The 23,260-nt window shown below is 32.4% G+C and overlaps 1 protein-coding gene across 1 annotated transcript in view; it reads right to left on the minus strand.

The window, feature by feature from the left end:
- Positions 1–1,964: 1,964 nt before the first annotated feature.
- Positions 1,965–23,260, minus strand: part of LOC128554130 (uncharacterized) — a 32,388-nt gene continuing 11,092 nt past the window's right edge. The window contains exons 3-21 of the mRNA XM_053535377.1: positions 22,014–22,187; positions 21,794–21,820; positions 21,390–21,564; positions 15,914–16,016; positions 14,961–15,047; positions 14,024–14,266; positions 12,318–12,491; positions 10,912–10,994; positions 10,187–10,253; positions 9,740–9,922; positions 8,754–8,980; positions 7,155–7,479; positions 6,529–6,678; positions 5,982–6,156; positions 5,308–5,495; positions 4,516–4,782; positions 3,891–3,999; positions 3,487–3,625; positions 1,965–2,841 (exon numbers count right to left, since the gene is read on the minus strand). Of these exons, the coding sequence (XP_053391352.1) occupies positions 2,703–2,841; positions 3,487–3,625; positions 3,891–3,999; positions 4,516–4,782; positions 5,308–5,495; positions 5,982–6,156; positions 6,529–6,678; positions 7,155–7,479; positions 8,754–8,980; positions 9,740–9,922; positions 10,187–10,253; positions 10,912–10,994; positions 12,318–12,491; positions 14,024–14,266; positions 14,961–15,047; positions 15,914–16,016; positions 21,390–21,564; positions 21,794–21,820; positions 22,014–22,187 (3,035 nt within the window). The 3' untranslated portion in view covers positions 1,965–2,702. The remainder of the gene's footprint in view (positions 2,842–3,486; positions 3,626–3,890; positions 4,000–4,515; positions 4,783–5,307; positions 5,496–5,981; positions 6,157–6,528; positions 6,679–7,154; positions 7,480–8,753; positions 8,981–9,739; positions 9,923–10,186; positions 10,254–10,911; positions 10,995–12,317; positions 12,492–14,023; positions 14,267–14,960; positions 15,048–15,913; positions 16,017–21,389; positions 21,565–21,793; positions 21,821–22,013; positions 22,188–23,260) is intronic.

Genomic DNA, 23,260 nt, shown 5'->3' on the forward strand with positions numbered 1-23,260 from the left:
TTAAAACTAAACATTCTGATCATATTATAAACACACAAAAAAAACATGTTGTCAGCAAAGATCTATGCGAATTTGCATTCTCTTTGCCAATAAAAGAAATCCAAAGATTTTTAGCAAAGACTAACGATGCAGAAAGAAACTACAATGTAAATGTAAATGCCCAGTTTTAAAAGAAAATGTCAAAGCTCTTAAACTTTAAGAAAATTAAAATTGGACAGTTCAATAAAATCTTGACGCTTTGAGACGTCTGATGTGACATATAAATGCTTCAAAGCATTTTCTTGTGCGGGTATTTCCTTCAACCTGCACTGTCCTAGTGACTGCTCTCGTAGACACTTTATAAATGTAATAGAATAAATCAAATGTTGGTATCGATTAGTTTTTTTATGATACATTTTGAAAATATATCATAGTTATCATACAAGTAACTGAAACGACAGTAAACAGATTATAATTAATACGCTAAGCAATTTACTTCATTAAATAGGAACAACGCACAAAACGAAGATTTTCATTTTTACATCCGTTTAATTAAGTCCATTAATTAGACTTAAGGTATCCGGTTCACTAATAGGTACATTTCGATGCCTGGTGACACCATGTTTTTTGTATCATTTGAAAGAGTTGTGCCTTTTAGTAGGAGACAGGTTAAGCCAGATGCACATAAGTCTCCGATGTATTTTCTTAACACTCGAGTATCACAAAATATTACTGTGTATTGCATAGTTATTATTAAACCTTATTCTCATGTATCAGTAAACTATAGATTTTTGTTTATTTATATGCTTGCTTTTCCCTTTCTCTGCATAAAGACTGGTACACTGGTGCGTTCCGTTTTAAAAACTCTGGTCTCCAGATGAAAATATCCAACAGATATTTATATTCTGCATTCGTTTATTCACCGCATTTCATCGGTCAGAAGTGTTATATATTGACGACATTGGATGTATGTTAAAAGGGACGATAAAGTGTTGCTACAAGCTTTAAATGTTTTTTTTTCAAATCCAGATTCAATCTGTCAAATGAGATTCACATTTCAAAGATCTTGTAGAGGTGTGTACCAGTACAGAGAGTATCGGCAGTTTAACATTGAAAAGGAGAGAAATGTGAACAATTTAGTGTCGACGAACATTTAGATTAAATCATCAAAAATATGAGATTTTGATACAGTTAAAGGACAGAAATCGAGCAATATCGGGAGGAGTACAAAATTGGTCACCTCTGTATTTTCAGTTTGGAGACTCTCACGGAAACAGGATGGAGAAGATATTCCATTATTTGAAGAATGTGATATCAACACTTGCCTTTCACGGTAAGTCGAAATGAACACCTTCCAGTTTCAGCGAAAATGCTTAAACTAGATATTTTCAAATTGGAAAAATCAAACACAATTGTCACTTTTTAAGTCGAAATTTCTATAACGTGGCATTTTGCTTAAGGCAAATGTTGAATAAAACTGTATCAATTTATAGCTTTGTGACCTTTATATGTTTTGTTAAAGTACCGAGATCTGCTGCATATGCTGTCTGATTCCACTCTCTAAAACAACCTAGTTCTGATTCAAAGTTTTCTTTTTAAATGTAATAGAAAAAATGTTTTTGGCAGGCTGTAAATGACAATATTCCTAGGATTTTAGAGAATGCATATGTATTCTAATAATGAAAATCTAATGAGCAAGTGAGTGATTTGGGCTAATTAGGCCGACAAGGCCTAAGGTCAAATCATGACGCGCAAGACTTGTACTTGAACCTGCAGCCCGATTTGTATCATAATTTGATGTACTAACCTAACATCACCGAGACGCACATCTCGACGTGTTTTATATGGGATATCAGTAGGAACGACAAGAGAATCCAAACCATGTTTGTTTACTGTCTTTTTGGCTTTAGTTTAAGGAAACATTAATTGCATCTGTGGATATAATACAAATGTAGTTTATAAAAACAAGACCTGGAAGACAATGGTTCAAATACTTTTTAAAAATCTGTAGAGTTTATTTGTACATATCTGCATAAAATAAGAGTGTTCTACAGTATGTGTCACATATCTAGATAAGTGATATATATTGTTGTGATTACAACAGATAAAAAGATCAAACTATACATATGGCCAAGGTAGATTATCGTTTATATTGTACGTCAGTACATGTCTTAATCGACCATTTTATGATGCATTGTCTTATAAAAATTCTGTTTGAGTGAAAACAAAGTTCATTGATAAAATACATATAAACATTTAAACAACAATCTTTTAAACAGGATATTATCAAAACATTTGACTGGCGAATTGACAGTTTATTCAACAACATTAATTAACCTATGCATGTAGCTTAACTAGTAACTATTGTTACCATCCCTGGCGATGGTTGTTAATGTCTAACAAATAGTAGTGGATGTCAGCTCATCTTTAGTTGAGGTATTAATATTTCGTTTAACGACAAGCGCACTTGAATATTGTGTCATGCGTATTTTTAAAATATCTACTGTTGATTTTATTTCTTAGTGCAGAAAATTGCACCTGAATGGATACATTGCCAGAACGCGTTAAAAAGGAATGAGGCGTGTTGGCACAGTACTTTCAAAAGCATTGTTGCTTTTTCATTATACTTGTTTAATCCTTAAATGCCTCACATTGATGACGTAGAATATTATGTTGAATGAAAACAGAACAGAATAACTGATTTACATTTCCACATTTTTACACTATTTTCCTTCATTAAAGTTCTTCTGATAGTGTTTCAAGCGGTTATCGTGGCACACAGTGTTTACGTCGTTGTATAAACAGGCGTCTATATTTTCACTCACCATTGCATCCGTGAATCGTGGCATTGCGGACACAGTGCTGATAATTAAAAATCAACAAAAATTAGTATATATTGCCCTCTAAGGTTAGCTTTGAAGTCTTCCTGCAATTGTACATTTAAATTGGAACAAATCAATTCATACACGGACAATGCATAAGTATGCTTTGAAAGTTTTTTTAGCAATTTTTGAAATATTCAAAACGGCAATAGAAATATAATTCTTCTGTGCAAAATGTAACAAAACATAAATACAAGAGACACAATTACACATCTTTTACACGAAGGATACTCTGGTAAGTTATAATCGGTAAAATGTATATATTTGTATATAACTATATTAGTTTTAAGCAGATAGAATGGTACATATAATGTTCAGGTGGTTCAAATTCTTTACAATTTAGTTTGGTTTGGATATCATTAACCATTTCAAATGAAATACATTATTCATATAGAATATAGAACTAAAAATTAAAGATATAGAAACGTTTTGCCGAGTATATTTATAAATAAATAACAGTTTGCAAGCATAATAATTCCTTAAATGGGAACATATATATTTTAGTTGATAAAATAATTAAAATACCCAAGAAGCATGTTAGACTTTTTCATTTTTAAGAAATATACAGTAAGAGTGTGCTAATTTGCAGCCTGAAAGAACAATAAGCAAAATAAAGTTGGATTACCACAATGGCTGCTTCAGTTTCTTGACAGCCAGACAGCCAATAAACACCAACAGAATTCCTCCAACCAACGATAATGGTACCGATATGGCTATAGTATTTATGTCACGACCCTTTTTTTCGTTGTCTGAATCAGTACAGCCTAAACGAAAACAAGTATACTATAAATATATGGATTTCTTCTTCAAAGTAAAAAGGTCAGTTGTATCTATTATTGGTACAATGGTCCCAAGCCGTTTTTGAAACCAATTGCGAAACTAAAAAGCTGATTTTTTCCTTCTTATATAAATTAGAAAGACTGATCACTCAGCTCAGTGTTTATTACCGTGGTACTTTGATATTCTTGAAGGTTTTTTTACAGATTTTATTGATGAAAATATATGGTTAAGTGTAAGAAATGAACTAACTATATGTCCAGTTGAACTGATCTGTTGCCGCCTTGCACTTTAGACAATAATTGTCGATGTCCACATTGTCATCTTCGTAGCATACCCCTTTAATAATACAGGTGTTGCGCTGCAAAAATCAAATAACGGTTTTAAGTAAAATGAAAAAAAAATGAATTAATTGATACAAAGTTCCTTGATTACAACAAGAGATTACAAAATAGCCAACTACCCTACTTACTCTAGTGATTGAAATCCGAGACAACCTCGCTTATTCATTAATTTTAAATGTAGTGAAAGGTTAAAATGGATTTGAGGAAATTAAAAAGCGTCTTTTTAGCAGTGAGCATTGGATTCATGTTCTATTACTTATATGTTTGTTTCTCCTTGTTGACATCTTAATATTAGACCGACTATGCGGCCTTTATGCGCTACATTATTTGAAGCATGATGTCAAGTATGTTACATGTTATATTATATCAAACGTATCAAGTTGCAACAAAGAGATAAGTCATACCCGTCTTTGTAAAGCTCCCCGAGAAATGACACATACTGTATGTTGTTCAAACAAGTATATTTACTCTGTTCTAGTCTAAAAGAATGCAAGTTTTAGTATGACTGAAAAATATGCACCACCATCGTTTACCTTTACTTCAAAAGTTACATTTCCATTACCATCTGGTTTTGTATTCAGACATGTGGAATCATATATGTAAACTGTGGACGTAGCACCAAAGTTTATTCCATCATTGCTGATAGAGGCATCGTAAAGATAATAAATAATGTCATCTGTTGTTTCAGACGATCGTCTTCGTCGTCTAGTATCAAAACAGCACTCTCCCATGAACATATTTTTAAACGCTCCAGAAACTACATCGGTAACAAGGTCTTGAACATTTCCATTTCTGAGAACCTACATATAACAGGAAATAGTTCATTGCCTAAATTGATTTTAAACCCAGAGAATAACCATACTAAGGTAAAACACTATAGCAGAAATATACTGATCAAAACGGTCATTGACAATACAACTAATAAAACGTTATAACATGGGCGTAATCATTTTCCCGCCTTATATAACTGCTAAAAGAATTTCACTATTAATAAATACTACCGGTGTTTTAAAAGTATTCAAAATTTCGAGTTGATATGATTACCAACAATTTGAAATGCATCAAGTTGTGACGTCATTGTCATTCTTTCAACGAAAGATAGTGTGCACTTGTATAGTACTTGTAAAGTAATAGCCTAATTAAATGCACTGCAAAACAAAGCATGTTATAACATTAGAAATCATTGCATATGAATGGTAAGGTCGGTAAACACATTCAGAATTTAAAATAGAATTGATTCTGTTTGTATCCATTTTCATGTAGAATGCGATATAAACATTACAAAACACAACAAAGCATATATTTTAAATCATACGCCCTTGTACCATTTTATGAACTCTTTTACAATAAAATTCTTCAGCAAGATCCCTTGTTTGCAGTTCAAAACATCGACATTCACTTCCATATCGCGTATCACAAAATCCTCCGCCTTCAACATCGTCTATTCCAGGGGCTTCAGTTTTATCATTTCCACAGTCAGTTCCAAAAAAGCCTGCTTCACATTTGCACACTCCTGTAGTTATTATTTAATTAAATAGACAGGAAACATGAAAACATGACATAAGATGAGGATAGTGGATGTCACAGTTAAAATTATTTATGTTTATATCAATTCAACCAAGCATTTGAGTAACAAATAAGAGTGACCGCGGTACGCTGGAAAACTGAAATAATACTTTTGAATTTATCGGACTTCTACATTTGAGTTTCATAGTTCATCTACGGTCTCTTGCATGAAACATTTGAATGCGAAATTTACATATGAACACGACATAACAGAGTACTTGTTTATCCCTTACCTAAACTTGATACACAAAAGGTAAAATTATCGCATTGTTATCAATGACGACTCAATGAACTGTGTAAGTACAGAAATACGAAAACGTACGAAAATAATTTAACAAGAAGTAGCATATTTACAGCTGCACTCTGTAAAGATGTTTTATTGATGCATCCTATAAATCATATTAGTAAAAGGAGTGTTAAATATTTTTCTTACCATCTTCATTGCAATAGCCGTTCCCGCTACAGTTTGATGGACAATACTGTATTTTGAAGTCTACCAGTCTATCGTTATGCGTCAAAGTATAATTTGAATTCATCTTGAAGCCGATCTGTACTGCATCTTTTGCGGCTGTTTCATGGGCACTAATCCATCGAGTACTTTGACTGCTCTATATGAGTGAGATTAGATAGTATTTAAGATTGAGTTGAATATAAAGTATCCAAATCACAATAGTACAAAAATATATGTGTATATATATCTAAAAATGCTTTTATTAGTTTATTTTATTTGTTGCATTTCATGTAAGACTTCTACAATTATTTTCCTTTTTGTCTTCTGCTTTACGTTAATATAATTATTTCTCTGAACATAATCCATTTTCTTTTCATATTTGTGTATATATATTCTACATTTACAATCCATCTTTACTAAATTATCTTAAAAAACTAATCCATAGGATTTAGTATTCTTGACAGTTTTTTATTAATATCTATCTATGGCGAGATGACATTGTAACTTTTACATGCTTAGAATAACTTACGTGAACATCAATTATGCATTCCTGAATGAATGATGAATAATTGTATCCACCAAACAAATCCGAATACTGTTGCACAGACACAGTACCAGTTATTCTCTCTGTACACATCGTTGTAGCATTCTCCTTTGAAATACTGTATTCTATCTGACGCTGAAATTTATTCACAAAACATAATATGTTTTGGTCTGTTGGTGGTTCTTATGTTGAGTAATTTATTTTATGTAGAAGTACAGCGCATCACATTAAGTTACAGATGCTGCGAATGAAATGGTATGAACAGATACATAGTCATATGTATAAACTGAATCTGAGTTTATAGATAACTTCATGTGCAACTGGAAAGCTGCATCTCATTGCCTTTTATTTGCTTTTATATGTATTTAAATAAAAGGTTAACAATCCTTTTCAAACGCATTTGTATGTATAAAGATGTTACTTTTGGATATAGCAGCTATATAGTTAGTGCAACGGAGCTATGAATTTTAATAGTTTTCGGGGTGCTTTGAACTTAATATTACTATAGATCTGCATTTTGAAATATCGAAACTTACAAAAAAATGTAGTTTGACTGTACCTACTGCAAACAGTCATTTCTAAACAGCTAAACTTATTGAAAGATATTTTACCTTTTCACGGGTCATTTTCGTGCGATGAGAAAGTTTTGCCTTTCTTTGCATTTCTTCTTCGGGATCAAACGTAAATGCTGATCGACGCTTTCTATTCTCTGTTATGCATCGATCTGTAAACTCATTACAAAGTGTCATAGTTGCTTCTCGATTAACAGTACAGTTAAGATATTGTGATGGAGAACATATTGCCTCGCTTTGTACTGTGTCACAGTTAGTATCATAGCAATTACAGTAACAAAATAACCTTTGATTTTCTTCTTCCCATGTCATAACGTCAGCTTTACAGGTTGTTGTCAAATAATTTGTATCAGAGTCTCTCAGCCTGATTGAAATGGATAACAATGTATAATTTGTAAAGACAAGAGGAAAGGCCTGGCACTAAACTCTGAAATATGTATATATAATTAGTAGGGGTGACAACGGTTAACCGGTTAACCGACTACTCACTCGGTGTTCCGAGTATCGATTTCGAAAGTTAGCAATCGAGTACTCAAAAAAATTTAGAAAAAATGAAAGGACACCCAAAGTGTCTACCTGTCATCTATTCGATCAATTACCCAGATTATACACAGGTGTGAACTGATGCACAATGGTAAAATGACCCCTGTCAGGTAACACACATTTGCAAAATCATGATCGCTGTAAATTGTAATTATGCCACTTATTGCAGTACCGCTTATATCATAAACAATTAGAAAAAATTACACCACATAATGTTTTGATATTTTGATTATCTTACGGTATTACATGTACGTGGACGTAAAAAGTTACTCATAATATATCAATAAACTTGGTTTTACATTCACGAGTTTTCCTTTTAGCATTACAACTGTATCCGACAACAAAAATGAGTTTCGAAACATTATACCCCTGCTAACGGGAGCCACGGTGAAACAACAAATGATTTAGAACTATCTCCCTTTAATAGTTAACAAATGCTTAATACGGCCGATTCTCGCCTATTCCGGTTACGGAAACCACTTTATACAAGTAACCGAGTACTCGATCGAAAAAATTGCCATCCCTAATAATTAGGTACATTATAAATTTGCCTCTAAATACAAAATACATATAAATTAATTCTAAATTATTATATCTAAAAATCAAACAACTATTAGTCTAACGGTCAGATACATACATTGTAAGAGTATGTCTTTGAACCTTTTTAAATACATTTCTGCAAAATTTATCTTAATAAAATCTGTAAAAAGATCCTTTCGAAGCAAAGAGAATAATAGCGTACTCGGTTTGATTGAGTTTGTTCATGAGAGGTAATAAAATGTGCAACACCTCTCACGCCCCCTAGCACCAGCTTAAGCGGAACTCTATTATATATATGTTGAATGGACTCCATGATCCCAAAGGACCAGAAAATATAACAACACTGAATCCAAGTACGGGGAGACTTTTTACAGCCGCCACACGGCAGATGACAGATCTGCATACACAAATACTGTAAAATGTCTTTCCCATCATAAACATATTAAGTTTGTCCAAAACAGTCGCTCTTAAGAATCGTTTCGTTCCAAATTAAAAGAGACACTGATCTTAAATGTCCCTATTAAGTTTAAGCATGGAAAATGGTAAAGAACCTACTTCCACTCTTCGATGAATTGTTTCCTATTTTGATATCCTATAGGGTCACCATTTCTGTCATGAAAATCATGATTAAGGTCGAACAGGCCACACAATCCACGTATAGATTCATAGTCCTTTGGTGCCATAACAATGTCAATGTTCATCAATTCGTCAAAAATCAAACCAAGGAATTTCTCATAAGGACGTATGCGAATTTTGATAAGCGTACCTATGTTTGTTTGTACCTACGAAAGATAAAATATTTGAATACAGAAAACATATGAATGTGACTCAAACGCAAGGAGTAAATAACCCTAACATGATACATGTAACAATTGTAGCCGATACTAAATCTTTTTTGTCAATTCGCTACAGGTTAAAAGATTGAATGGTCATGATGTTGATTACCGACAGTTAGACAAACTGTACTAGTCTACGTTTTAGTTAATTTGAATGATACACATTTCAAAACCGAAAGCTTATAACTATGTCTTTTATCTCATTTTCCGATTATAGAGAGCTTTTTATTCTAATTTCAAAATCTGACTGTTGGTACCGCTGTTTAAACAAATTTTCTTACAGACTAAAGTCTCACAATTGTTATTTTTGAATATTATCTATTCTGTTCTAGAATATGAAGTCCCTTATTGTGTAGAACTTCAATAGGTCAAATAATGCTCTACCCTTCCATGTGACCACTACTACAATTCTTCTACCAGTAAATCACACACTTTTTCCTGTTTTATAAATGTAGTTATATCAACAACACTGCTACTAAATACCTATATAAACAATTCGCATCTAACTAAAATGTACACTGTAATTAACTAAAACTTAGTAATTCAGTTTATATTCCTAAGATCAAAAAGGTAGATTATATGTTGGAATATACGCCAAATGTCTAACTAAGAATATAATAATATGGAAAAAAGAGGGTGTCAGAATATGATGTAACATAACCTGATAAAAAGTAATGAAGTATTTCAAAACATAATTTCGTTTACCTGGTACTCCAGTTCGCTGTATTTTTGTATCACTAGAGAATTGTCCTTACACGAAGTCATCCCAATGAATTTAAGATTATTGCATAGATTGATAAGGAAAATGTCACCACCGGACCGTATAGCAATAGCACACGTACAGAATGCTCGCCCGAAATGATCACAAAGCGTTGTTCTTTCTTGTACCTAAAATTCAAATCAGCGCAAGACTATGCCTCATGTTTCATAAAAACATGATGATAATAAAGAAAGATATATGTATGCTTCGTATTTTTTAAGTTTAATGCAAATGCAGTGTTACAATTAAAAAACCAAAAAACACAACACATCAAGCAATCAATAGTATATATCATTAACTGTATGATTACATTAACGTTACATTTTAACGTATCATTTCAGAAAGACTTGAAATATGTGTCTGTTACTGGACTGACATTGTGTGCTACATACCTGAATATCGTACACGATATTCCAGTAAAGTATAAATTCTCCTTCGTCATCATTGTTCTCATATCTCCTAAATAACATAAAGGTGTAACATAGGTTTCGGTTATGATTTTGTAATGAGTTCGTACGATCTTCATGGAAATAACTTCATGTAACGAGAAATACTTTTAAGGAGGTATGCTAGAATTTGGTGCGAAAATTTTCCCAATAACAGAATTTCTTCAAACTTTGGATATTGAAGGACAATCATCTAAGAAACAAAAAAAAAAAATGCAATAAAAATCATATGTCACCGGTATCAAAAAAGAGTTATCTGCCCTTGAAAACGATATTTCCCCCAAAAATGACGTTTTCAAGGGCAGATAACTCTTTTTCGAATCCGGTGACCTATGATATTTATTGCATTTTTTTGTTTCTTAGATGATTGTCCTTCAATATCCAAAGTTTAAAGAAATTCTGTTATTGGGAAAATTTTCGCCCATCTCATATACAGGGAATTCTAGCGTACGCCTTTAAGAAAGCTGTTGATTGATAAAATATTTTATGTATCATTATTATTTGTTTTATAAGTACAATAATTTCATTCTTATTTTGTGTCAAATACATTACAAATTATATACAAATTTCGTTATAAACTAATGTGCTTACTTATATTATGCAGATAATCATAATTATGTATTTTATAGCATTTAAAATTCGGGGAAAGAAAACCTGTGTAAAAAACTTACTTTCCTTTTGTTGTTTGCATATGTGGATCAACGTGTGAGTAGCATATTTTATCCGTTACATCAATACCATCTTGTATATTTATCTTAAAGAAATTAGATATAAATATTTTGAAATGACATATGAGAAATAAAAATTCATGTTTTGAAATTACTTAAATGAAATTAAAGGCGGTTCCCTTATTTTCAACTTGTTTTTTATCCGTTTCGTATTTTACGTTACGTATACTGTCTTGTTTGTTGTAGGTGTTTCTTTCCTCTTTCCCACCCCCACTCCCCTTGCTCTCTTTTATTTACATCCTCTCCTTTAACTATGAGTGAATGTACATCATATTTTGGCCACCGACTGTCCCTGGTCCGTGCCCTTCTGTGTTGTTTTTCCTGCTTGTCTGTTTGTTTTTTGTTGTGTACGTGCGTGTTTGCGTGCGTGTGTGCGTGTTTGCGCTGCTGTAGTTTGTGGTGTGGGGAGACCACGGTTTTTTGAACGCAGCTTTCCCTATTGAATATTCATCCTTGCATTTTTTACTTTCCCCAACACCCTTACCCTTTTATCTTACCCGTACCCATTTTTATATATTGCATAATTGAAATGTACTTGATCTTGAATTTTTTAGTCAACCCGTATGCTATATTTCTGTGCTTCCGGGAAATCTACCATTAACTAATATTTGTTCATGTACTGAACAATACAGCTTATACGTATATTTATAAACAATAACAAAAATTACTTACACTCAGAACAAAGATTGCTGATGAAAAAAATCTTTCAAGAAAATCGAACGTCGTTATATAAATATATTCATTTTACGACTTCAACTTATTTCTTAAAAATTGCAAAAATACTCTAAAATGTCTAGAATATACAAAAAACATCATTGCCTTACCCTGTCGAAAGCGATCATTTGATATTTGTGTGATATCTAACAATTATCTGGCTAAAATGAAAATCTACATCTACATGTATGTATTTTAAGACTCATATATGATATTCTCCCGTTTTCTAAAAACAAGACTTGTTTTAGTGTATTCTCTTTTACTTTTCAAACATGGGTTATGGCATTAAAAATATAAAATTATATCTTTGCGCGATTCTATTCTTTTTTAAAACTATTTGACAAATTATTTACAACATGTTGATCTAGATGTACTTCACATCCGGTAATTTTTAGAGTATTGGCAAAAGAGCAAACGGGTGTCACCTGTTTTGTTTACTGTTTGGCATAGTATTACTGATAAAAACCATATGACAATCGATACAACGTCAAATGTGATGTTTAATGCGATATATAATAAAAATATAAGCAAAATGAACACTAAACATACAATGTACTAACATATTTAAGAAATTGCATTTTATAATTAATTTGTTAGACTGAGTATGTTAACTTAGTCGATATGAAGTATCATACGTCAATTTGTTCAACTTTGTAGTTCTTCCAAATCTTATGTGTTCCAGCGTTCTGTGTTTCAAGTCTGAAGCTATAGAATAGTGTGTAATCATTGCCGAAACTTTGAGTTGTTAAAGTCATGTTATAATTTTGCATTGTTATTCCACATGGGACCGTCACATCAGGGTAGCAACCCTACAATAAAAACAAAACTACGACGCGTAACATTTCTTACACAAACATGTATGACAACAATCTTTAATATAATTCAACGATTAAATGTACATGCACAATACGCGAAAGTACGGAATATAGCGTATGAAATATAACTATATGATAAGTAATAAAACGCCATAAAGATTCATACGCGGAACTACTGGCAGTGTTCAAAATTACCCGGAAAAGTGCTCCGACATCTTTATTTCTATTCCTATTTTGCTGAGGTTTGAAGATGATATATAAGAACATACTAAATGTGAATGTTTCTATTTCAGATTTTAAAACATGAACATTATCTATTTACCCTTCCCTTTCTACAAGGCAACACCATAATCACGAAAGCGGCCCAACATTATACATTTGTAATAATGATGTCATACTAAAAATATTCAATAAAATTGTAGTAACAAGCGGTTCAATTTACCTCGCCATTAAGTCAAATTTTTATACATTCCTACACCGAATTGTGATGCACCTGTTCATATCAAGGAATTCTTTACTTTTGGAATAGTGACTGAACGTTATTGTCTTTTGACGTCCGATACGCGAGCCGTTAGCAATACTATCCGTGCCACATTGAAACCTTCACACCACTGACAAAATATAGCTTTGTTCAGATTTTATTCTCCATGGCATTGTCCCTAAAAACTAATGCAGCATAGGATTCGTCTTCTGTTATCGCATATCTCCGTTCAACACTGATTTTCAGGCAATGACGAACGCAATATCCCTTCCATGCATTTTATAGATGTCACATTTATCACTTGACGCCATTGGAGAAATGCTTACATTTCACGTTAATATTCATTGACGCCATTGAGGAAATGCTTACATTTCACGTTAATATTCATTGACGCCATCGGAGAAATGCTTACATTTCACGTTAATATTCATTGACGCCATTGGAGAAATGCTTACATTTCACGTTAATATTCATTGACGCCATCGGAGAAATGCTTACATTTCACGTTAATATTCATCCGATCTAATGATATATAGCGTGAAAAATAAGTTAAGGAAAGTGAAAAATTTGTGCCGGATGACGTCACATGACGTTTCTAAGGGGACTACTAGTAGCATTTACTTGTAAAGAACAAGCAAAGATTTAACGAAATTGAAGTTAAAATAGGAAAGGTGACGAAAATTGGGTCGGATTACGTCAAATGTCGTGCCAAGGGAACTAGCGTTATATAAAAGTTTCATCACTTGTAAATGATATGTAAAGAAATGAGAGCACTTTACCATGTATTTATTGAAAACCATTCGTGTAACCAGGTTTAAACCAGTACAGAAGCTCTCATGAGCTTATTTTCGAAAGTAAGCTTTAGCAGTGAAGTCGTAAGAACAAAATGACGTCTTTACAATTTGACGTCATTCATGAGTGAATACTAAAACGATCGGTCATGTTACTTCTGCTTTTATTTCATTCAATGATAAAATATCAAACATGATTATTATTTCTTTTGTACTGTAACACTTGACTTAAATGAAATTAACTGATAGCTCACCTGAACTTCGAAACCACATAGTGCATGCGTATCGTCATGATACGCAACAGGATTTCGTCCTCCTGTATTTGTATCATCAAGAACGCACTGATCCTCTGCTGATACAATCATATGCACTTTGTGTTTACAGTCGCCAAGCTGACTTTCGTCTCCAACCTCTCGGTAACAACCAAAGGGAACTGTAGGCGTAAATGTAACTGTGTAGCTTTCTCTCCTGTCCATAGTTATTACCTTGTCGCTGGACTTTACGCAGAAATGTAGTTTATATTAGTACAGGTTCAGTCTTTAATAAGTGTTATAATGTATGACACATGCTTCTGAAATCTTAATTAGTAATATAAGTTTACATATAATGCGATGGTCACAGGAATGCTGTGTATATTAAATTTCTGTTATTGAAACAGTATACAAGTATATTACAATACTACAGTTCCACATTGATGGTTTCTAATTTATTATGAATAATGTCGACAATAATTTATCTCTATGCAGCCTTATAACTAACTGTTACTTGTAATGTGTAATTTACAGTTGAAAATGTGTAAATTTTCTTGTTCTTTTGTATATGATTTTTCGGTTGCGTCGCAGGATTAATGAAGCGTCGTCGATATACTTATGTCTTTATGGTAAAATGTGTTTTTGCCATAAGTCTTAAACTAATACTTGGATAACCTTGTTAAACCTCTATCAAGGTTTTCCTTTCAATGGCTTTTATGTTTAGCTAAATACAATTATGATTTGATATCCATTTTCACTATGCCAGCGAAAAAAAATCTTTCTTCTTACAAAGTTTGACTATCTTTATCAATGCAGAAATACTGTCTGTTCATTTAGCAAAGCTGTCAATAATTATTGGACGGAAAAAGACGTATTGACATCTTTTAATCTCATAATTACAAAGGCATCAACTTCGAATGAATCAAAAATGAATAGTTACCTCGATGCCAGCAAAAAAGTCGTCACTTATTGTTAGATCGCTTTTCAAACCTGTAATAGAGCTAGACATTTTCACTCCGCATCGCATCTGCAAAATAAAACCAAACCTAGAATATAAGAACTAGGGAGTCCCGCAGAATGGAAACATATCTCAAATAATAGTTATTGCAAAAAAGTATTTAGGGCCAAGGAAAAGGTGACAAAGGCGATAGATGTAAGCAAGGTAGAGTCAAAGTTCTTAATAATCATATCAAATATATCAAAGTTTCCTTAACATTATCTTTCTTTATTTGCAGTAGGAATAAAGCCCCAAGTACGTTGAAAATTATGACCCGGACAAATAAATTTGGTGAAGGTTGAGCAATGTAGTTGTTTTTAATGTTATTTTTATTAGAATGAAGATTCTGCAAACTCTCTTATTTTTAAATAATTCAAAGTTATGGCTCCAAAACAAAGTGTCCTGACACGGACAAGTAAACCCTCTACGTATACTCAGAACCAAAAATTCAAATGCGGAAACAATAGTTGCGGTCTGTCCGTGTCTTGATTTTGCGACTAGAGATGTATGACCATTTATAAATAGACCTTGATGTGCAACAATAATTTTCAAAGCTTAAATCTTTCCGAACAATTTTGAAATAACCCGCTAAGTTTTAAAATGAAAAATATCAAAATGAGTTTACACCCACAGATGACGGATGTTGCAATCTGACTCTTTGTTGCTGATAAGTAGTAAGAAACGCATATGTGCATAAAGAGTAGTAGTGTTAATATTGCGTTTCAGATCATAAGTCAATAGTGATAATTAAAAGGATTATATCAGAATTGGTTGGTAGGTAACAGACAACCAAACACTTTCCTCACAATAGTATCATACACTTTGAAGGAAAACCATACCTGGGCTAAATTTAGATTTAAATTTTATTCATTGCTAACCATCAAACATTGACTTACATATATTCCTAGGCTATATCCATTACTCATTAAATCATTTTCAGATATCTTGCATATAGATGCCTTGTTGTCAAACACAAAAACAAGTTCATGGTCAATGTACCTGAAATACATTTTTATTGATAACAAATTAAAAGTAATTTTTGTATGTTTGTAGGTAATATTTGTTGTCCGATTCTCATTTCTTACAGCATAAATAATTTCCAGATTAATAAAATCTGTCATGTGTATACGAATCGGATAGAAAAACAATCTGGCAGTCTGAGAATAAAAAGCTTATATGTCTACGATATGCAAGGAAAAATGTCAACCGAGTGTTTACGAATCGTAGGTGGCCGAGGGACGGGTATTTCTATCCGATTCGTAAACACGTGGTTGATATTTTTTGTTGCATATCGTAGACATATAAGCTTTTTATTCTGCCAGACTTTTTGTTTTGCATACAGTATTTTACTAAAAATAAAATAAATAAATAAAGCAAATAGAAATGCCCTCTTTCGTGTATTAGTGTATGTACACAAAGCGCGGAAAATTAATGTTCGTAAGCAGAAGTGACGTCATGGCGTTTCAGTGAAGCACAATAACATAAGATAAAATAAGTTTCCCTTTAGTTTGACCGTTTGTAGCGTAACGGTATGTTCTTACCGTAAAATAACGTATTTTGAATCGAGAAATATACTATAAGGAACGGAGAGAAACTATCAAGGTACCTAATTTTTTTCGCACGTTACATATTCAATGCATGAATCGCTAGTTGTCATAACAGTACGAAGAGCGGATCATTAAATTTACTGAAGCATATAAGATTGCTTTGATATGATATAATTTAATGCCTTCGGTCATCAATGCCACTATATATGAACGCACACGGATTAATATATCACGTGGAGCAGCTGTCTTGTGAAACGAAAATAAAAAATTCACAAGATATCTAATATTCTAAAATCTGTTAGAATATATTTGGAAATTTAATGGACATTCATTTTTAAAATGATGAAAGTGTAGTAACAAAAAATGTAAATTCGTTAGATATGAATCAAGGACTTTAAATACTCATTGATGGAAAATACCTAATATCTGGAATAACTGATACGTATAAGACCCTCCTGCTAAAATAAATCTATATTTTTTTATTTCTTATATTTACATGCTGGATCATTTTCATATCGAAAATGTATCATGCGTAAAGTCAGTATCCGTAATTTAATAGAATAATTATGATAAAGCTGAATTCCGCAAAAAATAGGACAAGATTTCAAGTCTAGAACACCCTTCCCTGCTACATCCCCGCCTCCTCTCTCTCTTTCTCTCTATCTCTCTTAAATCTGACCGCTGCCATTTGATATTTTCAAATAAAAACTTTCAATTCGAAGAATTAATAGAAATGATAAATAACAAATTTTAAGATGATTACTATTTTTGAATATGGAATGAATTGATCCCCACTTTAGTATAAATGGATACAAAATGAAAGGCTGGACTTAATTGATTATTTCATTTTCAACTTGCACTTTTAATTATATTACAAGTATCATGCAAGCTTATTGCGGCAGGTTGTAAGTTCTACGGGGGCGAGCAAGAAAATAAGACAAAAACTTTGGTTTAAATATTTGATCTTTAAATGTTCCATATATAATTATTTTCCATTTAGGTAATACAAATTTTAGCCATTTCGGCTGTGAAATAATATTCTCCATTTCGTTGTAGTTATTATCCATTTTAGTAATAAGTTTGTTAGTTACATGTACTTGTGGCCCTACCCATTTGCATATGTTCTTGGTTGTACATGTACATTTTTGATGTTTGTTAGTATAAATGTAAACAGTGATAAGCAATAAAATATGATTAAACTCGAAGCTTAATAAAAAAAAATTAAACGCATAATATACATTTCCTAGGCTTCGCGCGGCCGGTCGCCGGCTACCCAGAAATAAATATTATCCATTTCGTGAGTGAAGTTATTCTCTATTTCGTTGTAGTTATAAATGATTATTCATTTCATTAATAACTTTGTTAGTTACAAGTACGCATGATAAATATTACAGGGGCTTCGCGGGGCCAGTCGTCAGCTACCCAGAAATAAATACTATCCATTTCGTCAATGAAATTATTCTCCATTTCGTTGTAGTTGTAAATCATTATCAGTTTAATTTATAAGTTTGTTAGTAAAGGTACGCATCATATACATTACCGGGACTTCGCGTAGCCAGTCGTTGGCTACCCAGAAATAAATATTATCCATTTCGCCAATGAAATAATTCTCCATTTCACTGTAGTTATAAATTATTATCCATTTCAGTATAAAGTTGTTAGTTACAGGTACGCATCATAAAACATTACTGGGACTTCGCGCAACCGGTCGTTGGCTTCCCCGAAATAAATATTATCCATTTCTTCAATGAAATTATTCTCCATTTGTTTGTAATTATGAATTATTACCCATTTAATAACACTCGTTTAAGAAACTACTGCTGTCTGAATCTTTTTCATATGGATACAGAAGACGATCATACTACTGGCCCGCGGTGAATGCAGTTATTTTTGCAGTACTAAACTAAATTTTGATTGGTCTATTCGCTTGAATTCTAAATTTAGAATCGGTTCAACGAAAATACACGTTGAGCGTGTAAATTTACACGGTCAACGTGTAAATTTACGCGCTTAGCGTGTAATTCATACGCTAAGCGTGTAAAAAACACGCTTAACGTATATAATATTATTTACACGGTAAGCGTGTAAATTTACACGGTGAGCGTGTAAATTTACACGCTTACCGTGTATTATGGTACCGCTCGAGCGATTTCAGACTTTTGACCCAAATGGTACGTCATGACGAGAGTCATCTGGCATGGGGTTGCCAGATGGGTTTTGCCGGCATGGGTAAATCGCCGGAAACGCCAGTCCGATGTACAAGAATTAACTTGCTTTTAAAAGTATTAAAGATTTCATTGACTCCACACGATAGTTTGAACACTGAATGAATAATGACATAATCAGTTTTGTTACATATTTCAATTATGAAGTATTTTGGCCGTGAAGCAAAACGCCACGGTGGTTTCGTGTGTATGCCTTTTCCAACTATGGTAACTAATGGACAAAATCTCTAAAACTACACGAGTGTGTTTCTTTCAAAATACTTGATTTGCTACTTATCTGTGTTATATAATCAACAAAATAAGTTTAAAACCAATAAAAACAGCCTGCAATTGTAAAACCATTTTTAGAGCAAAACTCTTACCAGAATATGATCCATGCCCGAGTGGTTTTGGTTGCGGACTCCATATCACTTGATTCTCGCCACGTCGATTAGGGTGTAGAGTTATTTATATGAGTACGCCATCCGGCTGGCTTATATAGAATAGGTAGTTTTACCCGCCTTAAATTATGCTCTGAGGGGGAGTTGGGATTTTATTCCGGAAAATCGCCACATATTTTATAATCTTGTCGATGTGACGTTAGAAATACCATTATCAACCATCTATTGACACCAATTGATTAAATTTCTCTAATGTACCTGAACTATTTTGGAAAAATTATAGAATGGCAGTCTTTTGACAGGTTAACATATTTTTGCTCAGAAATTACATAATTTTGATAGTACAAAACCTGAATATAAAAACTTTTATTATTAGTATTTGCTGAACGTTTTTGATAGGTATTCTTTGAAATTGAAATTATAAATACGTTTCTTATTGGTCCTTATGGTTGATATCAACGACATTTTAAATAAAAATGAACCTACTATCCATTTCCTTATTTGTGCAACATTGTTATTATTTTATTTTGTCATTATTGCGATTTTAAGGAGGTAGGTTACCTTTATATTTGTATGTGCGCATGTCCAACCGGAAGCTAACGTGACGATTTACGACGACGTTTACGACAAACTAAATGTGTTTGTATATTCATTCTTCTGAAAACAAATCATAGACCTGTCTTCGATCTGACGCTTTATGGTTTAATAATGCAGAAATAATAAATAAATTGCCGCAGAAACGCTTCAAAACAATGTTGCCTTAAAATGACGTCATTGACGTCATGACGTTACGTGTCAGTTACCGCGCAAAATTAATAGCTTTTATCTTGAAAGTACGTAATTCTGTGCATTTTCTTTATTCAAACTATTTTCAAATAACCATTATTTGCTGAACTATTTTTTATGAGTCTTTTGCTCTGAATAATAATCAATATTTTGCTTCTTTTATGTAATTACATTGAAATGTTATGCGGAATGTACGAAAATGGATGATGGTAACCAATGTTATTTGGAATATAGTTAGGTGAGAGGTTACTTGTTACGGTCATTTTCAAATAAAAAATCTAGCAGTTTGATTTGTAATACCTATTTTTCAGGTTCCGTTGATAATTTGTTACTTATATACTAAAACTATGATCTAAAATTGTTCAAATTTCAGTAGAAAATTGTGGTTTCTTGAATTGAAATGATGTTACCATGGAAACGAAGCCCGTGACCTATGTATCTAAAGGTAAAATACAAAAGCGTTGACACTAGTCTATTTAAGAAACACAGCTTCGGCTTTTTATTTTCATTTCATCAATATCCATGAGAATAACAGTAGCATGCTGAACGATTTTTCCATGAGCAATGCCAGACGAGGGGTACTGCTGTAAGTATTCTAAGCTTAGAAATGTGTTTGAATAAATGCAGATAACACGAAAATATAACTTACGTTAGAAATAATATGTTTTAAAGCTACATCAACTAGAAAGATAATCTTATTCAATATTGTTTTATAAGAAATTACGACAAAAAGCAAGATATAAGCCATTTTAAACATCTCTGTTGTCATGGTTACTTTAAACTTTAAGAAAAATAGGGTACCATGTATAGTGCTTGGTATTTTGCTAATAATATTACTCAAATATTCCATGTTGTTCATTAACAGAATGGCACTGAAGCCGTCGAAAACCCCTATTTTTATACATAGCTGTCTAAAAATGAGAGAAAATGCGTTACCATGGAAACACGAGCCCCGCGACATATACATTTTAAGCTTATATTAGAAAGCTAACGTGCATACTAGTAAAATTATAGATTATGCTGACTTCTACGGATATCAATGAAACTAAAATACACTGAAAAGTGTTAAATATCCGTATTTTCCTTCTTCTTTCCATATGAAATACCTTTGGAGGGTCATGTTCTTCAAACCTGGATAAAAACTGAACTTGAAGGAACAGAGACAAACGAAACTGAGATTTTAGCAATTAAAACTTCATATAACACGAACTACAAAAAGACGTTGCGGTTCAACTAATTTGAATTTACCCTTGTAACAAGGTAACCTACCTCCTTAAGGAAACAATTTATGTGCTTTTCTCTCAACTATTCTTTAACATTAAACATGGTTTCTTTAAAATGATGATATGCAGCTAGATTGAATCAGAATATCAATTACTAACAGTGGTAATTGATATAGAACAAGTACAGCATTTAGAAATATATGTAACGTACCAATATGTTGTATAAAATATGGTTTGTTCTTGTTTATTGTCACCTCCATTTTCTGCACATGAAAACTGAAGAGACGGCATCAAATACGTAACCCCTTCAATTTCTAACTCCGAGAAAACAAGTTCTGGGGAAACGCTCAATGACCCCAAGCGTACAGTTGGTGGGTCCGTAAAATCTGGAGAAATTATGTAAACTACAAAACAACATGTAGTGATAACAGTTCCAAGATACACACTGATTAGCACAAATTATTCTTAGAAATGTATTATAAGAATGTTGGAAATACTTGGAAAATCGAAGTAATTTATCGCCGTATAAGCAAACGTTTACTGAACTCTATTGCAACTATGAAACACCTATATTAAGATTTAATGTAAATAAATAAATAAAAATAAAAACATTACTTGTTTCTCCTTGAACCTCTGGTGGATCTGTAAAATTAACACATGCAAATATATTTTTATATTTCTTTACTGTGATTTTATCGTTCACTGAAAACATTAATACTTTCATCAACAAACAAATTGTCTGACAAAATGTATTTCATTTACAGACAACTTAATTATTTTCATTTTCTAAAATAAAGTTAAAGTAACCACATAAAATGTTTTACAAATAACTTACCAAAGCAAAATGCCGCATTCGAGCTGGATTGTACAAGATAGTACTGTACTTCATCACCACATTTTTTTATTTCAATTGTCCATTCGTTCAGGCAATCGTCAAATGGATATAATTCGCACACAATAACTGTCTCTGCTACATTGTCGGTCATACTTTCAATGTTTGGATGCTGCTCTAAAATAATACATTTCACATATCGTTTTCATGAAATCCTGTATAGGTAATAAAATCATTTAAAATCTATAGGAACTGATTGATTCTTAAATGTCGTCTGTTGTAACAAAATGACAAGTCCACAGACATTTAAGACAATACTATTGTAAACTTTATTTAGTGACTGTACTTTATATACTTCAAAGATTTATATTAAGTTTATATAAATTGAGATTTTCGAAAGAGTTAGGACTTAATATTAAATTTTGTTATTTTTCGAACTCGTTACTTGCAGATAAGTACTTGATTGTCCTGATAATTGTCCAAAGATTACCTATGCCGTATGTCAGGAAACCAAAAATTAATGTATTTCATATAATCCGTTTTATTATCTCACCTCAAACTTATTCTTGATATTCAAATTTTAAATTGTCGTCACGTGAAGACCATATAATTTTGTTTAACGCATTTTATGCACTTTTTACCTCACCTGAGCCGAAGGCTCATGGTGAGCTTTTTGGATCAATGAATGTCCGTCGTCCGTCCGTCTGTCTTGATTACACTTTAGCATCCACTTTTTAAAGTAATCTTAATTAAACTTGGTCACAATGTTTTTGGTCACAAGACCTCGGATGAGTTCGATAATGGGCTAGATCGGATTAGTATGTCTAGAGTTATGTGCCTTTGATTGACAAAATGTGCTATATTTCACTTTGTTTACACTCTTGCACCTTCATTTTTTCTCTAATCCTAATCATATGTACATAGAATTTTTCTGACTTTAATATGTCGGATAAAGTCAAATTTGAGTGAAATCTGAGTAGTAGGCTCTTGATGTTACAACAATTGCTGAATTTTGTATTGTTTACACTCCAGCATCCATAAATTAAGAGGAATTTTAATCAAACTTTGTCACAATGTATAGGGCCAAAATATCTCGGATAAGTTCGATTATGGATTTGACTGAATCAGTATGTCTAGAGTTATGGGCCTTGAATAAATAAAATTGCAGTATTTTACTTTGTTTACACTCTAGCACCTTCATTTCTTCACCAATAATAATCATATTTGTAAAGAATGTCTATGACTTTAGT

The sequence above is a fragment of the Mercenaria mercenaria genome, unplaced genomic scaffold (assembly GCF_021730395.1).
Source record: "Mercenaria mercenaria strain notata unplaced genomic scaffold, MADL_Memer_1 contig_4739, whole genome shotgun sequence".
Lineage (NCBI taxonomy): Eukaryota > Metazoa > Mollusca > Bivalvia > Venerida > Veneridae > Mercenaria > Mercenaria mercenaria.